Consider the following 25,062-nt stretch of genomic DNA (forward strand, 5'->3'; position numbering starts at 1 on the left):
CACGGCCGTGAAAGTGTCCATTGTCGATTTGGCTGTATTTTTGTCAATCAACTGTGCTGGCTAGAGACTTGTTTGAGATTGTTGCGTCTGACCAGAAGTGTGTGTGTGTAAGTGTGTGTGTGTGTGTGTGTGTGTGTGTGTGTGTGTATACGTCTCTCTCTCTTGTCTAATGAAGAAATAGAGTTTATACTGCTCTCTGAAAGACAGCTTCATGGATTAACAGCTATCGGTGAGTGGCAGTGTATTTCGTTTATTATTAATTATTTATGCATAACGTAATTTAAAAAGCTTGTTTAGTATGCTGCATTAAACGTGACTGATATTGTTGTTGTGGCTCCATGTTCATCTGAAACGTGAATCCTGTGGACTATAGACTAATATCTCCTTTATTTTGCAGTTCCCCTTCCTTTTTTCAGAAACTGGGTGGGAACTGGGGACCTGACCATTCCACCGCCCTGTTTTTTCAGTGCCAGCACGTGAAGGCGTCCCTCTGGAGCACCAAACATGACAGGAACTGAGGGATGTGTGCATAATTGGCCAGTTCCACCGTCCCGTGAATATATCAGTGCCACCATATGAAGACGTGCCTCTCATCAAACATGACAGAATAAGTTCTGATTATGCAGTTTCGTAGCCTATGGCGCGGACGCAAAAGTCTTAAAAAAATCCAAATGAGCCTCAATATCTGCAAGACCAGAGTGTGTTATAGTGCAAGTGGGAAGGAGAAAAATACGGGTAAAAAAATAAATATACTGTATTCTTCGATGGTCCTAGAGGATGATTTAAGGCCGAACATTGCACACGAAGACGAATTCATGATTTTAACAAGCATAGAAAGGGTGAATAATTTGGACGCTAACCTGACACAAATGCCCGAACACCCACTAAAAAGAACGTAGATGTATTATATAAAATTAAATGCATATTAGCCAACGGCCATACCACGTTGAGTACACCGCTTCCCGTCCGATCAGCGAAGTTAAGCAACGTTGGGTCTGGTTAGTACTTGGATGGGTGACCGCCTGGGAACACCAGATGCTGTTGGCATAACTCCCTACGTGTCAAGTGGGGTTGGTGGAGGATTCGTGCCCCTCCCTGTAAAACAATTAACTCTATGCCCTTGGCCACCCCGTTTGGGATACATGGCGTCTGGCAATGAATGAATGATGAAATGCATATTACGCGCGCGCGCATGTGACCGAAAATGTCTGGAATTGATACTGCAATTTGATGTGGAATTATTTTATTTTCACATTTTTTTAACAACAACATTGAACATTCAAACACAATGACAGACTCAAAATATAATGTAATTTATTCTCTCCTCATCTCTCCTTCCTTTGTTTTGCACATTGTGGTATAGGCTATTACATTATGCCTAGTTAAGGTAGTTACTTCTATTTGGTTTGAGAGTTAGACTGAGTTTCAGATGATTCAAAAAGCAACTGGAGTTCTGAGTTAGTTATTACTGGGTTAGTGTATTTTATCAACAACAACACAGATTAAATTGTTTAAAAATGAAACTGATACAGTCCAGAAACTATCGAAACTTTGTGTTAGTTGTAATTTTCGAAGTTAATATAATTTCCGCAGAAGAGGACAAAGGAAGCTGCTTATAAAGAAAACTGATCACATTAGTGTAAACTAACTCAAGATAACACAAACTCTGAAGACAACAAGGTTATGTGTTGCAAATCTGTTATCTAGTGCAGGCTGAATCTCGCTTCCGTTAGTTAGGCAAGAGACCCTACGCTTTGTTCCAAAAAAGACTTCTGTCTTGGCGTTCAAGATTCAGTACTTAAAATCAAGTCGTTATAATAAATGTTGGTCCATATATTAGGCAAGTCAATTTTCCTGTGCCACAGGGACGGCTAATAGTGTTACCTGCGTCAGCTTTTAATAATTACCTGTTTCCCATAACCCTTTTCAAACGACATGGTGCCTTTTTTTAAAATTCATTCTTTACATCGTTGATTGGTAATGTAATGAGGCAGCAAAAATTTTCAAAAAGAAAAAAAAGACCTGTTCCCGGAACACAGAAGACAAGAGCACAATGTAGAACAAGCCTCATAGTTCAAGACAATCATCATCGTCATCATCATCACTTCCAAGCTGTAAATAAGAATATATATATATATATATATATATATATATATATATATATATATATATATATATTGTGTGTGTGTGTGTGTGTGTGTGCGTGCGTGCGTGCGTGCTTGTGTGTGTGTGTGTGTGTGTGTGTGTGTGTGTGTGTGTGTGTGTGTGTGTGTGTGTGTGTGTGTCACTATAATGTATGTGCGATTTTATGTACGTGTCTGAATGTGTGTATGTGTGTATCAGTACGTGTTTGTGAATGTGTGGGTATGTGTATGTACGGGTATCTATGTATCTGTGTATGTCTACGTATGTTTGTGAATTTGTCGCATTCATAATGAGAGAGAGAGAGAGAGAGAGAGAGAGAGAGAGAGAGAGAGAGAGAGTGTGTGTGTGTGTGTGTGTGTGTGTGTGTGTGTGTGTGTGTGTATGTAAGTGGGATGACAGATGAATATAGACAGCAGAAAGACAGCCAGACTGGCACCAAATTAACGTTCTATAAATGGGAGAGAGGAATGGGAAAAGAAGAGGGAAGAGAAGGAAAGAAAAGGGAAGAGGGAAAGAGAGTGAGAGTGTGGGGGATAAAGGAGGGAGGGAGGGAGGGAGGCAGAGAAAGACAAGGGTGGAAGAAGAGAGGAGAACGAGGGAAAGAAAACGCAGGGAGAAACGAGAGGACAAAAATAGGGAGGAAAAGGAAAAAATAGTGAGAAAGGGAGGACAGGGAAGGAGGAAAGACTCGATAGGGGGGAAAGACGAGCAAAAGAGGGGAGAAAATGGAGGGAGGGAAAGAAGAGTGGAAGTTAAAAAGAGGGAGGGAGAAAACTTACTCCTCCACTAAACCACTGCCAGTGATTTTAGTCAACTTAAGGTGGACGTCTAGCAGTGAAAGGGTTATTGAAGCCTATATCTAACTTCATATTGATGTTTTTCTTAGGCTACATGAAATCGGCTGGAGCCAGCAAAAACGATATAAACCAAGAGGGCGCATTCAGAGTGTGCAACACCTGCGTCTAATAACTGATCATAGAGCCGAATGTTTGACTTTTCCCTGTGACGTTGCCCTTCGACAAACGAGTTTTAAAATCAAATCACTTTATTCTCGCCTAATGCTTAACAACTTCAGTATCATTGGATCAAATCAGATTTTAAAAAAAATGAGATGGTTTGCCCAATGACCTTGGCAATTAACATTTTTCTGCGGCCTTCACCTCTTGACTAATTGTTCTTGAAGTTCTATCTCAAATCACTGCTGACTATCCAACACAAAAGTTTGCTTTAAAATCCGCCTTTTGCAAAAATTTTGAGAGCAAAACGAAAAATGGTCGAGCGAAACACACACACACACACACACACACACACACACAAACCAGTGGGCCGCAACAGCACCATCGATACGTCACTTGTTTTCAATTGGCAATATATATACAGTACACTGCACTCGCCTAACTCACTGTAATTTCCTTTTGAACTCATGACGTGAATTGGAAAATCGTAACAAAAAAAAAAAAAAAATACGGGAAAAATATATTTTACTCTGCCTTGGTGTCAGGTCTATCTATCTATCTATATACCTAGGCTGCTTCCCCCAAGGAAAGGGAGGTAGCCGAGACAGGAAGACACACTCCCCATTTACTCATCCATTCAAACACATTCATTCGCATCTTAGCCCCAAAGGGGAGAACGGACAGATCCTCACCGCACCACACCGCACAAGGGTCAACTGTGCAATGCAATCAGTGACATCCGCAGCAGGGCCCGACAGCAGAGCTGGTTTACCCCTGCCACATCATAACAGACTCATCCCCTTACCCGCACCTGACCTGAAATAGCTGATCAGACCAAATGCGGGAGAATATCCCCTCAGGGCTGCGTCATCACTTATTCATTCACAATTTCTCTCCGTTTATTTCTGTCACGCACAGCCACTCTTCCTTGCTCAACAGACATCCCTCCCGCATCCAGCGCTCTCTTCACACTGTCCATCCATCCTATTCGTGGTCTTCCTCTCAGCCTTACACCTCTCACATCAGATCTAGTTATCTTTTTCACCAGTCGCTCATTATCCATTCTCTCCATATGCCCAAACCATCGCAACACCCTCTGCTCTACTCTACCAGCCATCTCCCGAACAACTCCAGTTCTCCTTCGCACTTCATCATTCCGCACCCGATCCATACGCATCACTCCACACATACTCCTCAGACACCTCATCTCCATTACATTCAAACTTTTCCTCTCTGCTACACCCATATTCCAAGTTTCAGCCCCATATAATGCAGTCGGTACCACAACACCCTCATACAGCCTTCTCTTTACATCCATTCTAAGCAACGACATCTAAACACTTTTTTCATTCCTCCCAGCACCTTTCCTACTTCATTTATTCTAAACTTCACTTCTGCATCTATTCTTCCATCCACAGCAACATGTGACCCTAGATATTTAAAACACTCTACCTCCTCAAGCAACTCGCCATTCAAAACTATATTCATCCCCCTACCATCTAGCAACCTCGTACACTTCATCACTTTACTCTTATTCTCATTTACTTTCAATTTCCTCCTTTCACACACCCTTCCAAACTCCTCTACCAACTGTCTCAATCTCTCCTCTGAATCAGCCACCAGTGCAGTATCATCTGCAAACAGCAGCTGCTTCAGATTCCACTCTCCACCATCAACATTCACCAGACTCAGAACTCCACCTAAAACTCTTGCATTCACCTCACTTACAACACCATCCATGTAAATATTAAACAACGAAGGCGACATCACACATCCCTGTCGCAGCCCCACTCTCACAGGAAACCAATCACTCACAGCATTTTCCACTCTTACACACGCTCTACTATTTACATAAAAACTTTTCACCCCTTTTAGTAACCTATCATCAAGTCCATACAATCTTAAAACAGTCCACAAAGTCTCCCTATCAATTCTATCATACGCTTTTTCTAAATCCATAAATGCCCAAAACACATCCTTGCCTTTCGCTAAATACTTTTCACACACTTGTCTCACCGCAAACACCTGATCCACGCATCTCCTCCCTCTCCTAAAGCCACACTGCTCATCACCAATCACTCCCTCTGTACCCTCTCTAACTCTCATAATTAACACTCTACCATACACCTTACCTACAACACTCAACAGACTTATACCCCTAAAGCTAGTACATTCATACCTATCACCCTTGCCTTTATGCAACGGGACCACTTGCCAGTCAATTGGCACCATACCTTTCACAAAGCACACATTCAACAGTCTTACTAACCAGTCAACAATAGTCACTCCACCACCTTTCAGACATTCCACAGCACACCCATCCATACCTGCAGCTTTCCCTGTTTTCATCTCTTTCACTGCCTTCTCCACTTCCTCCTTCGTGATCAAAGAATCATTCAACTCTCCCAACACATTTATTCCTTGCACCCTTCCATCCGCCACAAGCTCAGCCACCCTTTCCTCCTCTATATTTAACTGCATCCATCTCAATTAACATCCTTCCATCCTCTGCTTTTACTCGTTCTTCCTTCCCAGACTCTCCCTTTCGCACCCTTTTCACCTCCTTCCAAAACATTTTCTTATTCTGTTGAAAATTCTCTGTCAGCCGCCTACCCCACCTCTCATCTGCTGCCACTTTAGCATCACGCACAGCCCTTCTCGCCCTATTTCTCTTTTCCTTATACCTCTCATATGATACCTCATCCTTCCTCTGCAGCCACACTTCATATGCACGTCTCTTCTCAGCCACAGCCATACTTACTTCCTCGCACCACCATTCACTTCCTTTTCTTACACCACCACCCACACGTCTCACACCACACACCTCTTCTGCATGCCCCACCACAGCACTCTTAAACAACTGCCATTCCTCCTCCACACTGCTATTTCCTGATCTTTCACTGCGTTCCACTCATCTTTCAGAGTTTGGACCAATATCGCGCAAAAGGATACTGGGATGTAAGTTGCAGCATAAATTGCCGAGGATGAGATGTTACTTATGATATAAAAGACACTTAGAATATGACTCTTACAGGCATATTTTTAGTACTCGTCTCTTCCGTGCTGATTTACGAGTATTCTGCACATTACACTTCATTTTCCCCCAGTATGCTACTACGTCGGTTTACTTTAATCTGATGACGATCTCTGCTCGTTTTCACCTCTGCCGATGGCCAAGTGTAGTCAGACTGGTGGGCTGCTTTCAGTAGTGACCAACGAGACTCATTTCTACCTCATAATTAAGATTCACTGATCTTAAGCAACTATGACTTGCTATTAAAGTTGTGAGTGTGACACAATTCCCTCAGATGAAAACAAACCGAGTAATGCAAACTATATCGATATTAAAAAAGACATGGCCAACACAGAAGATAACATAAGGGTATAGTTGGCACAATAAATTTCTTAGGAGGAAGTGCAACAAAGCCTCTGCTCCACTTTAAATACGATCCTCACTTAAATACCCAAAGCAGGACTACTAAACCATTTTTGCTCAAACTTGGCCCAGATTTCTTCGTCCTTTTGTAGCTTACACAATGCCACTCAGTGGTAGAAATTTTCAGTGATACTACCATAAATCCTTTCCACAGCACTTCGTAGCAAACATCATAATTCTGTGTAAATCCCTTGCTCTACATCCTTTCCACAGCACTTCTTCGTAACTAGCATGATTATTCAATGTTAATCTCCTATCCACAGCGCTTCATAACTGTATTTTTTTTTTTTTTTTTATCGAGGCGAAGATGCATTTGACAGGCTGGTGATTACTGACTGAATGCAACATTACTTCATAATCTCTTTACTCGTTAGTATTATTAATTGACAACATATATCTGATGGAGAAATTTAGGTTAGTAAATAAGTTATTTGGACATATTGCATTCAGCCAATCATCACCAACCTGTAAAGCGCATCTTCGCCTCGATTAAAGAGAGAGAGAGAGAGAGAGAGAGAGAGAGAGTATAGCTTTATTATACAGTGTTAATCTTTGCTACAACTCGTTATTCAAGATGGAGAGACTGCAATTTTTGGCCAAGCTAGAGTTAAAAGGCAAAACCAGGTCAGCGTCCACAACAACACTAACCCCAGTGTACACGCAACCATTCAAACGTGCTATTTTTCCAGAGAGACGATTTGCATTCTGAATCACGGCCGTGAAAGTGTCCATTGTCGATTTGGCTGTATTTTTGTCAATCAACTGTGCTGGCTAGAGACTTGTTTGAGATTGTTGCGTCTGACCAGAAGTGTGTGTGTGTAAGTGTGTGTGTGTGTGTGTGTGTGTGTGTGTGTGTGTATACGTCTCTCTCTCTCTTGTCTAATGAAGAAATAGAGTTTATACTGCTCTCTGAAAGACAGCTTCATGGATTAACAGCTATCGGTGAGTGGCAGTGTATTTCGTTTATTATTAATTATTTATGCATAACGTAATTTAAAAAGCTTGTTTAGTATGCTGCATTAAACGTGACTGATATTGTTGTTGTGGCTCCATGTTCATCTGAAACGTGAATCCTGTGGACTATAGACTAATATCTCCTTTATTTTGCAGTTCCCCTTCCTTTTTTCAGAAACTGGGTGGGAACTGGGGACCTGACCATTCCACCGCCCTGTTTTTTCAGTGCCAGCACGTGAAGGCGTCCCTCTGGAGCACCAAACATGACAGGAACTGAGGGATGTGTGCATAATTGGCCAGTTCCACCGTCCCGTGAATATATCAGTGCCACCATATGAAGACGTGCCTCTCATCAAACATGACAGAATAAGTTCTGATTATGCAGTTTCGTAGCCTATGGCGCGGACGCAAAAGTCTTAAAAAAATCCAAATGAGCCTCAATATCTGCAAGACCAGAGTGTGTTATAGTGCAAGTGGGAAGGAGAAAAATACGGGTAAAAAAATAAATATACTGTATTCTTCGATGGTCCTAGAGGATGATTTAAGGCCGAACATTGCACACGAAGACGAATTCATGATTTTAACAAGCATAGAAAGGGTGAATAATTTGGACGCTAACCTGACACAAATGCCCGAACACCCACTAAAAAGAACGTAGATGTATTATATAAAATTAAATGCATATTAGCCAACGGCCATACCACGTTGAGTACACCGCTTCCCGTCCGATCAGCGAAGTTAAGCAACGTTGGGTCTGGTTAGTACTTGGATGGGTGACCGCCTGGGAACACCAGATGCTGTTGGCATAACTCCCTACGTGTCAAGTGGGGTTGGTGGAGGATTCGTGCCCCTCCCTGTAAAACAATTAACTCTATGCCCTTGGCCACCCCGTTTGGGATACATGGCGTCTGGCAATGAATGAATGATGAAATGCATATTACTCGCGCGGGCATGTGACCGAAAATGTCTGGAATTGATACTGCAATTTGATGTGGAATTATTTTATTTTCACATTTTTTTAACAACAACATTGAACATTCAAACACAATGACAGACTCAAAATACAATGTAATTTATTCTCTCCTCATCTCTCCTTCCTTTGTTTTGCACATTGTGGTATAGGCTATTACATTATGCCTAGTTAAGGTAGTTACTTCTATTTGGTTTGAGAGTTAGACTGAGTTTCAGATGATTCAAAAAGCAACTGGAGTTCTGAGTTAGTTATTACTGGGTTAGTGTATTTTACCAACAACAACACAAATTAAATAGTTTAAAAATCAAACTGATACAGTCCAGAAACTATCGAAACTTTGTATTAGTTGTAATTTTCGGAGTTAATACAATTTCCGCAGAAGAGGACAAAGGAAGCTGCTTATAAAGGAAACTGATCACATTAGTGTAAACTAACTCAAGATAACACAAACTCTGAAGACAACAAGGTTATGTGTTGCAAATCTGTTATCTGGTGCAGGCTGAATCTCGCTTCCGTTAGTTAGGCAAGAGACGCTACTCTTTGTTCCAAAAAAGACTTCTGTCGTGGCGTTCAAGATTCAGTACTTAAAATCAAGTCGTTATAATAAATGTTGGTCCATATATTAGGCAAGTCAATTTTCCTGTGCCACAGGGACGGCTAATAGTGTTACCCGCGTCAGCTTTTAATAATTACCTGTTTCCCATTACCCTTTTCAGACGACATGGTGCCTATTTTTAAAATTCATTCTTTACATCGTTGATTGGTAATGTTATAAGGCAGCAAAATTTTTCAACAAAAACAAAAAAATGAACTGTCCCAGGAATATAGAAGACAAGAGCACAATGTAGAATAAGCCTCGTAGTTCCAGACAGTCATTATCATCATCGTCATCATCATCACTTCCAAGCTGTAAATATATATATATATATATATATATATATATATATATATATATATATATATATATATATATATATATATATTGTGTGTCACTATAGTGTATGTGCGATTTAATGCACGTGTCTGAAAGTGTGCATGTGTGTATCAGTACGTGTTTGTGAATGTGTGGGTATGTGTATGTACGTGTATCTATGTATCTGTGTACTGTATGTCTACGTATGTTTGTGAATCTATGTCGCATTCATAATGAGAGAGAGAGAGAGAGAGAGAGAGAGAGAGAGAGAGAGTGTGTGTGTGTGTGTGTGTGTGTGTGTGTGTAAGTGGGATGACAGATAAATATAGACAGCAGAAAGACAGCCAGACTGGCACCAAATTAACGTTCTATAAATGGGAGAGAGGAATGGGAAAAGAAGAGGGAAGAGAAGGAAAGAAAAGGGAAGAAGGAAAGAGTCTGAGAGTATGGGGGATGAAGGAGGGAGGGAGGGAGGGAGTGAAAGACAAGGGTGGAAGGAGAGAGGAGAATGAGGGAAAGAAAAGGTAGGGAGAAACGAGGAAAAAATTAGGAAGGAAAAGGAAAAAATTGTGAGAAAGAGAGGACAGGGAAGGAGGTAGGACTAGAGAGGGAGAAAAGACAAGCAAAAGAGAGGAGAAAATGGAGGGAGGGAAAGAAGAGTGGAAGTTAAAAAGAGGGAGGGAGAAAACTTACTCCTCCACTAAACCACTGCCAGTGATTTTAGACATCTTAAGGTGGACGTCTAGCAGTGAAAGGGTTATTGAAGCCTATATCTAACTTCATATTGATGTTTTTCTTAGGCTACATGAAATCGGCTGGAGCCAGCAAAAACGATATAAACCAAGAGGGCGCATTCAGAGTGTGCAACACCTGCGTCCAATAACTGATCATAGAGCCGAATGTTTGACTTTTCCCTGTGACGTTGCCCTTCGACAAATGACTTTTATAATCAAATCACTTCATTCTCGCCCAATGCTCAACAACTTCACTATCATTAGATCAAATCAGATTTAAAAAAAAAAAATGAGATGGTTTTGCCCAATAACCTTGGCAATTAACATTTATCTGTGGCCTTAGCCTCTGACTAATAAATTGTTCTTGAAGTTCTATCTCAAATCACTGCTGACTATCCAACACAGAAGTTTGCTTTATAATCCGCCTTTTGCAAAAATTCTGAGAGCAAAACGAAAAATGGTCGAGCGAAACACAAACACACACACACAAACGAGTGGGCGCAACAGCACCATCGATACGTGACTTGTTTTCAGTTGGCAATATATAGCCTATACCCTGCATTTCCCTAACTCACTGTAATTTCCTTCTGAACTCATGCCGTGAGTTGGAAAAACTTGAGTTAAAAAAAAAAAACTTTGGGGGAAAAATATATCTGATTCTGTCATGGTGTCAGGTAGCCTAGTATAACAGTAACGGAACCCTTCTTAACACCACATAACACTAACATCCTGTCTCAGAAGTATGTACTGCATATCTTACAATGATAATAACAAATTTTAAAAGACATTACATATCCTTGTATGATGATGAAAAATACAGAAAAGTATTTACCTAAATCCTTCTGATGACAATGCTTACGCCGACGAGAGACGGGTAACGTTTTAGGCACACTAGCCTAGTTGCAGTACTGGCCACTAGGTGTAGGTGGCGTGGGTGGAGAAAGCATTGTTCTGATTGGCTGCACAATCACAAGGACTGTGCTTAACTATGATTGGCTTCCAGTCACGAGTTGCGGGCGTGCGGCTACAAGACCGTGAGTTAAACATCTCAGAAATAAACCATTTTCTAGTGGAAACACGCGAGTTAAAGCAATATCCGTGAGTTTAGTGATAATGGTGACTTAGATAAGGACACCGTGTGTTACATAATTCGTGATTTTTTTTTTTTTTTTTTTTTTTTTTTTTTGCCTATCGATCATTGAAGCCGGAGCCTCTGGTCATTAAGGCAAATATATATGTATATGTATATATATTGACACATATATACATATATATACATACATACATACATACACATCCATGCATATGAATATACACACTTTCATGGACACGTACATTATATAATAATTTTTATTTTATTATTTTTTGGTAGTTTTATATTTATTTTTATTTTTTATATTTTTAACCTTATATTACTTATAATCAAAAATACCTAAAGACCCTAAAACTAACCACCTAACAGACAAATCGCTAACCTATTCTAAATCCTAAGAGACAAATAACTAGACCTACACTAATGTTAAAAAAGCCTCGACCAAGAGAACACCATCGACTGCAGATATGTAATGCCTTTCTACATTACATACCTGCACTCATCACCTGGTGACTGTCAGTCGAGGCACAACCTAATATAGGGGACATCAATATGTGAAAGGGAACCAGACGAGTCAGGAACATTTCCATATACGTCAGCTGTCGTCCCTAATTAGAATAACTTAAGCAAGATAGTATAATGTATTTACATAATTTGTACAAAAAGTGAAGAACCTCACCCAGCAGAAATTCGTGAGTTAGAAGTCCGTGAGTTATGCGAGTGCACTGCATACTCTTTACTGACTGAAACTTGAAAGGGGAGAGAGGCCACTGGAATGAGTAGGGTAGGCCTGTTTGTTTTTATTTATTTTTTTTTTTTTTGTATTCTTTCTTTTGTCCCTCCGGTTGAATGTATAAAAAAAAATCTTGAAAATATGCAGGTAGACAGGCACGGACCCTCTCTCTCTCTCTCTCTCTCTCTCTCTCTCTCTCTCTCTCTCTCTCTCTCTTACACACACACACACACACACACACACACACAGATACATAGATAGATAAATAGATGGATAGACAGATAATTATGAGAAGAAAATAAATTAATTTGAGAAGAATAAAAAGAAAGTTCGACAAGACAAAGTGAAGAGATTAAAGTCAAGAGTTTATTAAAGGATGATAGATTGGCTAGTTTCGTCTCTTTTGTAAACTTTCTACCACATTTTTTTTAGTGAATTATACGCACAAAACACCTAATTATTATCGTTTGTCATTCATACTGTCATGGTGACACTGTTTGTATGAGCAACGTACAGTACTGTACAATATAGCAGATTATTAACCAGTAATACGTGGAATAAACTGGCTAGAATGAGATACCACTGAGATTGTAAGCTAGCTGCTTCATTATTCAAACTGGCTGGAAACCACTTAAAACTGAATGCACCGTCGTACTGATGAATACAGCTTATACGATGGAAGATGAGAGCTGAGTAAACACATCGGTAATAGAAAAGTTAGAAATCCGTAAACAACTCACGGAACTGCCTATTCTAAATCACCAACAACACTTGATGGAAATGTGTTTTATAATTCGTGCATAAACAGAATAAGATAGCTGTAGCTGGAATGATAACCAATGTTTCTTCGGTCGATGACAGCATGATTATTCCCAAACCAAAAACAAAGAACATCGCCACACACCCAACACAACATCAAGATGTCTACTGAGGTTCTTGTGCTCTTAGTCAGACAGTGGAAGATTACAGTCTCTTCCCAGCTCATTTTTTTTTCTTTGTAAGGCGCACACCCACTCCGAAAAACACTTTAGACAAAAGGAAACGAAATACAGGGTTTCGTCCAGGGATAAAACTCTGCTTCAACATTAACCTTATGCTTCGTTTCATTGTCAATCACACACTTACAGCATGTGTGTCCTAGTCCTGTTCTTTAGACGTTATGATAGTACTACCAGATTTAGTAGAGTCTACGACAGGGCAATTCATCAGAGGTGGGGGGATGGGGCGAAAGAAGTTTGCCCTGAATATGCTCAAAGTTTCCCGATTTTTCAAATAACTACTGCAACAGTCCCCATGTATGAAATAACAAAAGCTGATGAAAGTTAAGAATGTTATTCAACAGAATATACTAGTATACTGAGAAATTACAAATTTGTTTGAAGACAGCATAGAAAAATCTGAGGTTATAATATCCTTATATGTAATAGTAATTATGCAGAGTACTCAACTATATGAGTATATATAAAGTAATTGATGCATCCACAATTTTTATGCTTAAATACTGTGTTCAGACTTGTATTTTTTTTAATGTGACCGACTCTGGGCATAGGCTTCACAGCCTGCTTTCAAGGCCCAGTAGTCCTCCAACGTACCGTACACCTCTACATGTCACCACCTCGGCGCTAACACCCACCGACCATACTGAATACATGCTAGGGCTGTCTCATACAGGACTGGTGTATTGGTATTAGCGGGGGTATTTTTACGACATGTCTGCGGGTCTTCTGGTGGATCAGTAAAGTCTGATAGTTATGGAATTCAAATCCTTAAACTGTTCACTGCCCCAGCGGGATTTGAACCCGGGTCCGTTAGGACTGCAGGCCAACTCTCTACCGATTGAGCCACCGCCTACCCCACTTGAAAACTTATGAAGAGTCTATCATGACAGATCGAAAACATTTAAACCGGTTATCCCCTCACATGAAAGTGAATAACATTTATTAATGCGAGGATTCAGGTAGCTTTAGCCGTTATTCTTTTTACAGATACGTGTATCAATAAACCAAGAGTAGTAGCTTCCTTGAAGGATCAGCTTTTGCTTGAAAATCAGCTTTTGCAATGAAAAAGACATTTTCCTAACCATGGGCGGGGCTGCAGCCGCCCCCAGACACCTCTCGTACGCCTATGAATTTATTGCTTTATTAGGCCTACTAGTTCTTTTTCATTAAACAGAAATGTGCAAAGTAAGAAGCAGTGTTTTAGTAATAACATATAATATTGATTGAACTTACATGATACTGTGACTGGCGTGAAACAAATGACACAGCATCACTGGGCGTCAGACCTAAGACATCAGCTGCCTTCGTTCCGGCTGAGGGATCAAACAAATGAATCGAGAACTTACCAATTGTCTTTAACCCATTTTTTGTTTCTATGATGAGTATCAGACTTTAGTCTTCATTAGTAAAACGATTGTAGATACCAAATTATCACCACAGAGGTGTTTCTTTATATTTTACCTTTAATATGACTTTTCATAGCTATAACAACTTTTATGTTCAGCTGTTATGACATTTTGTAAATACGGGCCCAGGTCTGTCTGGCCTTGCAGACTTGGCGCAACTGCTTCTGTGGGATTTTCTTGATAGTACTCTACAGTACGCTACATACACTGTGCTGGGATCCGACGCCCCTTTGTGATAGACAGCACCTTATCAGTTTCCATCCCACGGCGAGGTTCAGGGAAATATGAGGAGGGTTTGTTCCTGGGTGGATGCAGCATCTGCCTCATCCAGGGTGCATAGAGCATCCAAGCGTAGAATCCTTGTCATCACCTTTAGTAAAAAGTATATGCAAGAAAAATGAACTAAGCTATAGACTTAATATGAGGTTATTCGTATATCAGTCGAGTTCTTAGCAACTCTAACTGAAGGCTTGAAATTCGTTCCATGATTATCACATGTATATATAAGAATATATAAGCTATAATCCAGTAGGTTACATATGAAATCAAATACTACAGTCCTACTTGTTTCTACTGAATAAGAGACTTTGGTAAATAAGTATTAGTAATATCAGGAAAGAGAAACACAGTAGTTGTTCATACATTTAGTAAACAAGTGAGTAAGAATAATGATATTCACAATGAGTATGACGGCTTTTGTCTGATGCACAAAGCAGGACTAAGGAAGGGTCAGTTTCTACACCAGCACTGACCCGGCCACTGACCCCATCGTAAACACGCCCATTCAGATTTTCCCCAGAGACATCTACATTCAGAATAAGGACTATGGAAGAACTCGTTATGAAATTTCCTATTTCTGCTTACAAAAGGGCTGGCTGGAGATTTTTTTCCCGTCTGTTTTTAAATGCAATTTTTAGTGTCTGATTGCCAGATGGTTTAAACTCCTCGCTGAGAGGCAAGCTTCGTTTGTTAGGCATCTGTACTTTAACAAAACATTTCATTATTTTTATGAAACATTAAGTGTAGTGAAATTCATACAGAAAGTTTTGTAAGCTGCGTTAAACAGGACTATCTAAGCAATGACTAAGCCCTGATTCGTAGCCAATGGTTAAAATGTGAGTACAAACGTCTCCAATAACGTTCGAATGAGTCTCAACACCCACAACACCACAGTTTCAGAAAGTATAGATTGGAAAGGCAAATACAGCCAGGAAAATACAGATACTCCTTGAAAGTCCTAGGTGATGATTGATACAAGGCCGAACACTGCACAAGAAGACGAATCCTTGGTAAATAAGGAATGGAGAGCGGCTGGACGCTACACTCACACAATGTCCGAACACTCAGTACAAAGAACATATTATATAAAAATATATATGTATTATATGCCCACGCTTGTAACTGGGAAGTCTCGAACAAATGCTATTTGATGTGGTTTTATTTTTTTCTGCTATTATTATGAGAATACCGAATATTTAAAACACTTGTGGCTGATTGAAAGTGGAACATAGTCTTCTTCCCTTCTCCCCTCACCTTCCTTTGTTGTATGTAATTGCTTTGGTTATTACACAGTAACAGTAAACAAAGTATGTTCTGGTAGGTTTCGGAGCTGAAACAGTTTAACAATAGATCAGTGACAGATGGAACACTATGTTTATTTATTTATTTATTTTTTTAGATAGTATAGTCTTCATATTACAGTACAGAGATAATGGCGTTCTGCACTAACTAATCAAATCACCATAAGTTAACTGAAGACAAAGTAAAATTTGAGATTAGAAAGTTGGCCTTCATAAATTATCTTTTCAATGCTAGGCGATATTGTTGTTAACCCGAATGTTGCTTAGGTATTAAACTAGAGGGACTTGGTTTGATATCTTATGAGAAGAAGTTGGTGTTTTCGATTCAGTATTTAAAGTATCTTGGTAGTAGGCTCTGGTTACGTATTTTGGTGAGATTTGGTAGGCTGATTTATGTTAGCTTGTTCTGATCTCCTAGAAAAAATTAAGTATATATGATAATATTTAATTTGATTAGGTAAGATGATTCGTTTGTTCTGAGCTGTGCTAGACAATTATGGTTATTATTTTGCAAGTTAGTAATGGTCGGGGTCAGCCTTGCTAAGTTAAATAAACTTAGTAGTTTAGGTCAAAGTGTCATCAATATGGTAATCATCATTATCAGCATTACCATTACCATCGTAATTAAATCAGTGGCATCATCACACTCGTATTCCAGTTTCATCATCATCATCATCATCATCCTTATAAACATTTGTAAATAAGAACAAATGTCACAGCCACTACCAACTCCAAATATATATATATATATATATATATATATATATATATATATATATATATATATATATATATATATATATATATATATATATATATATATATATATATATATATATATATATATATATATATATATATATATATATATATATATATATATATATGTAGCTATTAATGGGGGACGTGAAAATCTGGACTTAAAAAATTCCCTTCACTTTCAAGAATGGCGCTGAAAGGGAATGTAATTTCCCAGAACTGAATAAATAAATAAATAGTTTTAGAAGTAAAAGAATGAACGAAAGATTATATTACGGTATAGTTAGATAGGTACTGAAGGGATCATCATTTTAATCTAACTAATGGCTTAGTACAACTAGTCATATAAATGAAATGAACACGGTAAAAACTTTCTGCAATGTATGTGTTTTCCATTCTAAAACGAACTGATGATAATATGAACGGTCATTTGTATTCGCATCATGAGCAAGCAAATGTGTAAACTTTATATGAATCTCTCTCTCTCTCTCTCTCTCTCTCTCTCTCTCTCTCTCTCTCTCTCTCTCTCTCCCCCTAATACTAATCATAACAGTGAAGTTTTCAGTGCAGAAATGTAATCAACACATTTATTTCCCTTCTTTATATTTGTAAGCGTTGTTTTTACTTTCAAACAAAAAGTTGTCAACTTGGTTATAAAATTATGAAAACTCTTTAAAAAGTTTAAAAAGAGGTCTACACTGAACGATTTTTACACTATGCCCCGCAAATCTTTAAACCACAAAAAATTGTAAAAGCCGAAACTTGACAATTATTGGGTTACTATATTTTATCAGCCAGAATATACTCATCTCTGTAATACAGATAAACACTGAGCTTCTGTAATATCATATTCAAGATCACTAATGGTAAAGGAATTCATTGTATCACTTCTGAAATGAAAGAGTAATTTCATACTGTTCCAATGGTCTTTTTTTTTTTTTTTTTTTTTTTTTTTTTTACCTCCGATGGGTTAGATATTCCGCATGTCAAACACTGCATATGATAGACGTACTTCTACAAGATTCACAGATTTACTGTATATTCGACTACGTGTTTTAACTTTTGTTTTCGCATGACGTGCAACGAAAGTGCAGAATCTTCCTAGGTCTTTTGTTCCTTCAATACAAAAGATAATATCAGTCACGAGTAGGGTTGAATTTATCAGTAGGCCTAGTAGACCATTGGCCTAGGGCCCACCGATATCTGGGGGCCCACTGAAGCTAATTTGTCAATATATATATAAACATATATATACATGTATATATATATATAAATAGAGAGAGAGAGAGAGAGAGAGAGAGAGAGAGAGAGAGAGAGAGAGAGAGAGAGAGGGAGGGAGGGAGGGATTATTGGAACATGCAAACATTTCTATAATTTTGGGGGCCCACTGATGAGATTAGCCTGGGGCCCACAAGTACCGGTAGGTAAATCCAGTCCAGGTCACAAGAGAAGAATTACTTTATGTTACTCTGTTTTGCAGGGATAAAAAGGAAACGAACTGCAAAATCTTCCAGGATTTAAAATTTTATTCTGAAAAAAAAAAAAAAAACTATAGGCTTCCCCAAGGGGGGAATCACACCAGCCGCAAGCTGATACATATCTAGCGCGGAACGGAATATGACCTTGACCTTGACTAATTTTCACCCATTTCGAACTCGTAGTAGATGTCCATCCCTACTACACACTTGTAAAATTTTGTGTTGATATCTTGAGCAGATGCGAAGTTATCGTGGTAACAGACATACAGACACACAGATACACAAACAAACTCAAAGCAATACTCGTAGGAGATATTCATCCCTAATACACAACTGTAAAATTTTGTGATGATGTCTTGAGCGGTTGCAAAGTTATCGCTGTAACAGACGCACAGACCTTGACCTACTTTCACCAATTTCGAACTCATGATCGATTTTTTCCCCTGCTACACACCTGTGAAATTTTGTGATGATATCTTGAGCGGTTGCGAAGTTTCCGAACTAACAGACACACACACACGAACACACACAGACTGAAAACAATACCCGCATCGCAATCGCGGCTGTTAATTACGACGAGGAATCGGTTGCAAATATGTAAATCTGTTTGCACATGAAGGTAACATACCCTCCTGATGGTGTGTGACCACGGCTATGAAAGTGAATTGTCTATTGTGTACAACACTTAACATAGTCAACCCCAAACATCAGGCTATAAGACCTTTATATGAAGCCAAATTTACGAGATTCTTACTCCAGGTACATAAATGCAAAAACTGCCTGAATTTCGTGGTGGGACACCACTCAGAAATCTTTGAAATAAAGAAGAAAAAGAAAAAAACAGTTTGCATAGTACACCAATATGAAGTCTATACGTAAAAAAAAAGAAAAGAAAAAAGAAAACTAACTATAAAGCTACTAAAGAAGAGAAAGGTCTGGCCCACCTCAGAGCTGGACAGTAGTTATGAAACTAATGAACTAAATACGAGTATAATGTTTAGAAATATAGACGTTCGGTTATTACAATCACCAATATGAAAGTACAGACCTGAAAGAAAAAGTAAGCATCTATCTTTTAACAAGCATGTAGGGACTTAGCTGAACACACACACACACACACACACACACACACACACACACACACACACACACACACACACACACACACACACACACACACACACACACACACACACACACACACACACACACACACAAATATTTCTGCCATTGATATTAAATAAAGTACAGTCGCCTCAACAAGTGATGGCAGAGTTTCTGAATACTTTGGTCACTCTGTACTGTACGTGCATTATCGCCAATGGAAAACTGGATACTCTGCCACCAATTCTTGAGATGACTACAAAAGAAAATATATGACCAATTTTGCAAGGAAAAAAAAAATGTTTAACAGTATAACAGTGCAAAGATTAAAATAAGGAAAGTACAAAAATATTTCTACCACCAAAACACTAACCCGAAGCAGTGCCAAAGAAAAGGGGAAAAAAAAAGTTGCACTCAGAGAGGGCAATACCCGCCTTCCTTTGACCTTCGGTAGATTACTATCAAAACCAAATAATCTCATTCTTGCCTAACTCTTGCCCATTACACCACCTTTGCTTCAACTCACATCAAAACTGTGTGACGTGACTTTGACCAGTGACCTTGGATATTTATCTATTCCTGCGACCTTGACCTCTGACTGTTCTCAAAATTGCATTTATTTGTAACTGCTTTTCCCTGAACCTTTCCACGAAGTTTAGCCAGCATCCGATAAAAGTTGTTTCAGATGCCGTAGGACCGATTTCTCTCAAGAACAACCGGCCACACTTTTGGATGATTCTCAACTCATCCACCAAGTTTGATGCAAATCGGATAGAAATTGTGTTATTTATTTAATTTATCTACAGATCTTGCCCTGGGACCTTGACCTTTGCCTGACTGTACTCAGAACTGACTCCCTTTATTCTTCCCTGACCTCTAACTCATTCCTAAAGTTGTGAGTAAATCAGTTACAAACCTCATGTTACCAAAGACATTTGTCCTTGATCTTTCATGTATTGTTCTAAAAAACAATGGGCATACACCTTGGTCTAGCCGTAACCCTTCCACCAAGTTTGATTCAAACCAGATTAAAACTGTCTATCTATTGCCAGACGCCTCAATCCTATAAGGGGGGACCACAAACAAATGGCCTCCATGTCACCGTTTCCTCCGCCACTTCACTGCCCTTCCCCCAGCTCACACACCATTCTCTCATATTCCTCTATACCTCTTCCCTCCATCTCATCCTGGGCCTCCCCCTCCCTCTCCCCTCTTCCACCCGACTCACATACACTCTCCTCGTTAGTCTCTCGCTCTCCATTATCCACATGGCCAAAACATCTCATTGTACCTCTTCTAACGCTTTCTATCACATGCAAATCCACACCACAATGCTCCTTCACTTCTTCATTTGTCAGTTTGTCTCTCCATGTGACTCCACATGCTTCTTTCAAATAACTCTGATCTCACTCTTGACTTGTGTTCTTCCAACAATGCCCAAGCTAGCGTTGGTATCACAATATTATCATGCAGCGACTTGTTTATTTCCATGCTCGCTTCCCTATTTCTTATCACTGTTTTCAAAGAAAAACAAGCATTATTCTTTGTTGCACCCTTTCAAGCATCTCATCCTCCAAACTTCCATCCTTTATCATCAAGCTACCCAAGTACTTAAATGCAGTTACATTTTCCATTTCCCCATCATTCAGCCTCACTGTACATTCGGTGACTTAATTTCTCTCCAAGACCATAACTTTACTCCTGCCTACATTCACCTTTAGATTCCGTTACATACACACTCCCCCAAACCCATTCACCATGCCTTGCAGTTCCCCATTGTCTTCAGTTAACAATACAGTAACATCTGCAAATAACAGTACAAGAAGTTTCCAAAAGCTGCCCTTCCTAATCAGGGCCACCCCAACATCCACTGCCGTACCTTGTATCTCCTTTATAAGTGCTTTATAACTGCTTTAGTTATTCAAACTGCTTTAGTTATTTTGTTCATCAACAGACACATGGGTCGAACTTTGACCTTGCTTTCGACCTTATTTTTTTACTGATTGTTCTCAAAATTTAATTCCTTTGTTCATCCATGGCCTTTAATCCCCCTCCAAATGGTTTCTGTAAATCGCTTAAAGGCAGTTAAGTTGACTATGACCACAGACCCGTATTCTGAAAATCAATAGTTCTGCTCTTCTGCTGACTCTTAACCCTTCCCACAAACTTGGTAAATATCAGTTGACAACGGAGAGATCATTTTAACAAACACATCCACGAGTAGAATTTTGAACATGCTCTGTAAGCTTGGTTTTTGATTGATAGTTCTCAAAATTCAGTCACTTCAGCTTTACCTTTACCTTAATTATTTCCCAAACTTTGGTCGAAATTGAATTAAAACTATTATGTTACTTTTGCTAGGTCAGAGTGTGACCTAACCTAGTGAGCTTGACCACTGACCTCATGTCTAAAATGAAATACATTTCTAGAGTATATAGGCTGTCCCTAAACCCTTCCACTGAGTTTAGTTAAAATCAGTTAGAAACTGACTCTGTTACTGTGTTCACACACACACACACACACACACACACACACACACACACACACACACACACACACACACACACACACACACACACACACACACACACACACACACACACACACGCACGCACGCACGCGCATTGCTGAAAACATAACACCCTATTCCGCTTTGCGAGACGTGGGTGATTATCTTACACTCGCATTATGTTGCCAAAGACAAGCCTCTCCCTCTCACCCCCTTCCTTCCCAAACAGTTTTGGATAACGTTGATTTAAAACTGTTGAATTAGCAGAAACAAGATGAAATGATACAAATTCTGTATAGCTGAATACAAAGAGAAGAAATAGGTATGCATTATCTTTCGAGACTATCTAAAGCATAGATACCAGAAATCGAGTTTCAAGCAGTTTGAACGAGAGACAAAAGTAATTCAATGGTCTGGCTATCTTAAGAGTTCGATATACGTGGGAGTGAAGACTGGGAAACATCGGCTTTCTTAAGCAGGAGTAAAACCTGGCTGTCTCACAGTACTACTAGGAAAAAATATATATATATGAATCTCAACAAATTATGGTATGTTTTAATTTTGTATTCTGCTTTCGTAGAAATTTAAATAGGGCAGCTGAAATATGACCTAAACGGAAGTAGTAAAGTTAATGAATGTGAATATTTTAACTTCTAAACGGAAAAGCTGAATATACCAGCCAAATCCATGACACTGAATTCTTTAATATCATTTAATTATCTAACAGGGAAAAGTAAAAAAATGTGCTTCAAACCAAAGACTTTTTTTTTTTTATCTTAAAACACCCGAAGGATTGAACCTGAGCCCTTTTTATCCACTTCCCAGCTTGTACAGAAACTCGAAGAGATTAACCTAATGAGAAAAGAAAAAAACAGAGACAGAACAAACAGTACACGACCCATTTATGAATAGAGTCAAAGATATGAACTGTGACAGAAGGAGGATAGAGTATAAAAAACGCCAAAAGAAATGTGAACCCGAACCGAAACAGAGACAGCATTAGTTTTTTTGTGTTATTATTTTTCTCTCTGTTTGGACATCAGTAATGCGTGGAGCTATAGTTACTACTAATACTATTACTGCCAAAATAGGCAGATAAATGGCGTCAGGGACCGTGTGGGGAGGAGAAGAGAATGGTGGTGGTGGCGATAACGGTGGACAGCAGGAAACACATCAGTAGGAACCGGTCAAACACCAGTGCTACCTGTTAAAGGAAGGGGAGAAATTCAGTATCAGTACGTGGATTGTTTTATATCCTAGAATAAATACACAACTACTCTCTCTCTCTCTCTCTCTCTCTTTCTATCCATGTATCTATCGATCTATTCATTCATTTACATTATATATTGGTGTATATACTACTGCTTCATATGTATGTTCTCTTCTTTCCATCTATCGTCCCCCTGTGCCTCTCTTTTCCTCTCTTTATTCTCATATGATCCTCATTTCTTGCTTCTTTTTCCTCTCATTCCTTCTTCTCGTATTTTATTTCCTCTTCATCTGCCTATAATCTCTTGCATCTCTCCTCGTTTGTTTTCCTTTCTTTTCCTCTTTCCTCATCTGCTTGTGATTTCTACTCCTCAGTACTTTTTTTCTCACGTTTATCTGTTCCAGTTTTTGCTTCTCTCTCTTTTTCCTTCATTCCTCTCCTCTTTCCTCATATTCTGCTGATAGTTCCCATTTTCTCCTCTTTTTCTTCTCATCTCTTCTTTTCTTATCAACTTCTTTTTATGTGCGAATTATGAGAAAGTTGGATAGTGAGCTGGATGAACGGAAGGCAATGCTTGATTGTGTATGGCAATGACAGAATGAGAAGATACGTGCCGGGTGTGAGAGCATACAGTGGTTGGGGATGAGAACTCTATGACCAACACTTAGTAGCGGTGAAAGTCAAGGTACAAATGCGCTGGGTGAATAGAAGGTGAAAAGGGCATGGGGAAGCAGTCTATACAATGAGGGTAGAAAGGTCGCGGGAGGATTAAAATAAGCAGAAAATATGAGAAAAATGGATGAGCGATTGGGAAAGTATGTTTTGGAGCAGATGGGGGAGGTGGAAGGTGTGTTCAAGGTACTCACAAAAGAAATCTGTGCAGCATGTGAGGTGGTGTGTTGGGTGATGAGAAACGAAAGGGGGTGCAAAGAACAACGTCATGGAATGAAGAGATGGGGAAAGTTGTGGCACAAAAAGATAAAGCATACAGTGAGTGGATGGGAAGCAGAGGCATGGAGGAAGTTGGGAGAGTCATATGTGGAGAAGAAGAAAGAGGTGAAAATAATAGAGTAATAAAAGAGTGGATGAAGAGTCTAGAAGGAACTTGAGTTTGAAGTGGAGGGAATGTAAGAAAATGATCTGAAAGGAGGCTTGGAGAGTAAAACAGGGCGATAGAGAACGTAGTGAAGGAGTGGAAGATAGAAATGGCAGACTGCTGGAGAAGGAAGAAAACGTGAGCAGATGGAGAGAACACATTAATGAACTGCTGAACATATGGAATGAAAATAACGCTAGTATAAATGACTGAGGAACGGCTGGGAAAAGGAGGTAGATGCGAGAAAAGAATGAAATCAGTAGGATGAAGTAGTGGAAGAAACGAAGAAAGTCAAAATGGGGAAAGCCGCAGAAATTGATGGAATGTGTGGCTAAATGCTGCAGCATGGGGGAGAGATAGTACTAAAATGGATATGGAAGATATGCATATTGGCCTGGGAAAAAGGTAGTCAAAATTGGAAGTCAGGTACAATTATTCCCTTGTACAAATGAAAAGGGGAAATAGTAGTGTGTGGTAATCACAGGGGCACATGTCTTGGTAGTGTAATAGGATTAGTATACGTCAGCATACTTGTTGGCAGAGTTAGAAAAATAACAGAGATATTAGCTGGAGAAGGAAAGAGGGGTGTCAGGAAGGGAAGAGATTGTGTAGACCACATATTTATCCTAAGGTGTTTAGTGGAAAAGTTTTTAGAGAAGGGAAAGAAGTTGTACGCTGCCTTCAGGGATCCTGAGAAAGCATATGACAGAGTGGATAGACAAGGAATCTGGAGAATATTAAAAATATACGGAGTAAGCGGGAATTTGTTGAATGCCATGAAGAGTATGTTTGAGAGTGTTAGGGCTGCAGTGAATGTGGACTGTGAATTGAGTAAATTTTTCTGTCTGAATGTTGGATTGAAACAGGTATGTGCCGTGTTTTCATGGTTGTTCAGTTTGTATATGGATGGAGTTATAAACGAGATACAAGTTAGGGCAGAGCATGTTGGAGCAGCCCTAATAAGAGAGGGCAGTTTCTGGAGGCC

At 39.3% G+C, this 25,062-nt stretch overlaps 1 protein-coding gene and 2 non-coding genes across 3 annotated transcripts in view; 2 read left to right on the forward strand and 1 right to left on the reverse strand.

The window, feature by feature from the left end:
- Nucleotides 1-928: 928 nt before the first annotated feature.
- On the forward strand, nt 929-1,047 carry LOC145391575 (5S ribosomal RNA). The gene has a single exon (XR_013895884.1). It is a non-coding gene; the product is annotated as a 5S ribosomal RNA (ribosomal RNA).
- Nucleotides 1,048-8,178: 7,131 nt separating this feature from the next.
- On the forward strand, nt 8,179-8,297 carry LOC145391516 (5S ribosomal RNA). Its single transcript, XR_013895849.1, has one exon. It is a non-coding gene; the product is annotated as a 5S ribosomal RNA (ribosomal RNA).
- A 14,579-nt stretch (nt 8,298-22,876) lies between these two features.
- LOC145391418 (neuronal acetylcholine receptor subunit alpha-7-like) overlaps nt 22,877-25,062 on the reverse strand; it is a 107,632-nt gene continuing 105,446 nt past the window's right edge. Inside the window, exon 9 of the mRNA XM_080266030.1 lies at nt 22,877-22,975. Coding sequence (XP_080122156.1) covers nt 22,877-22,975 — 99 coding nt within the window. The remainder of the gene's footprint in view (nt 22,976-25,062) is intronic.

Source organism: Coenobita brevimanus, chromosome 18 (genome assembly GCF_032717465.1).
Source record: "Coenobita brevimanus isolate Jiangsu-jjx chromosome 18, ASM3271746v2, whole genome shotgun sequence".
In the NCBI taxonomy this organism is placed as follows: Eukaryota; Metazoa; Arthropoda; class Malacostraca; order Decapoda; family Coenobitidae; genus Coenobita; species Coenobita brevimanus.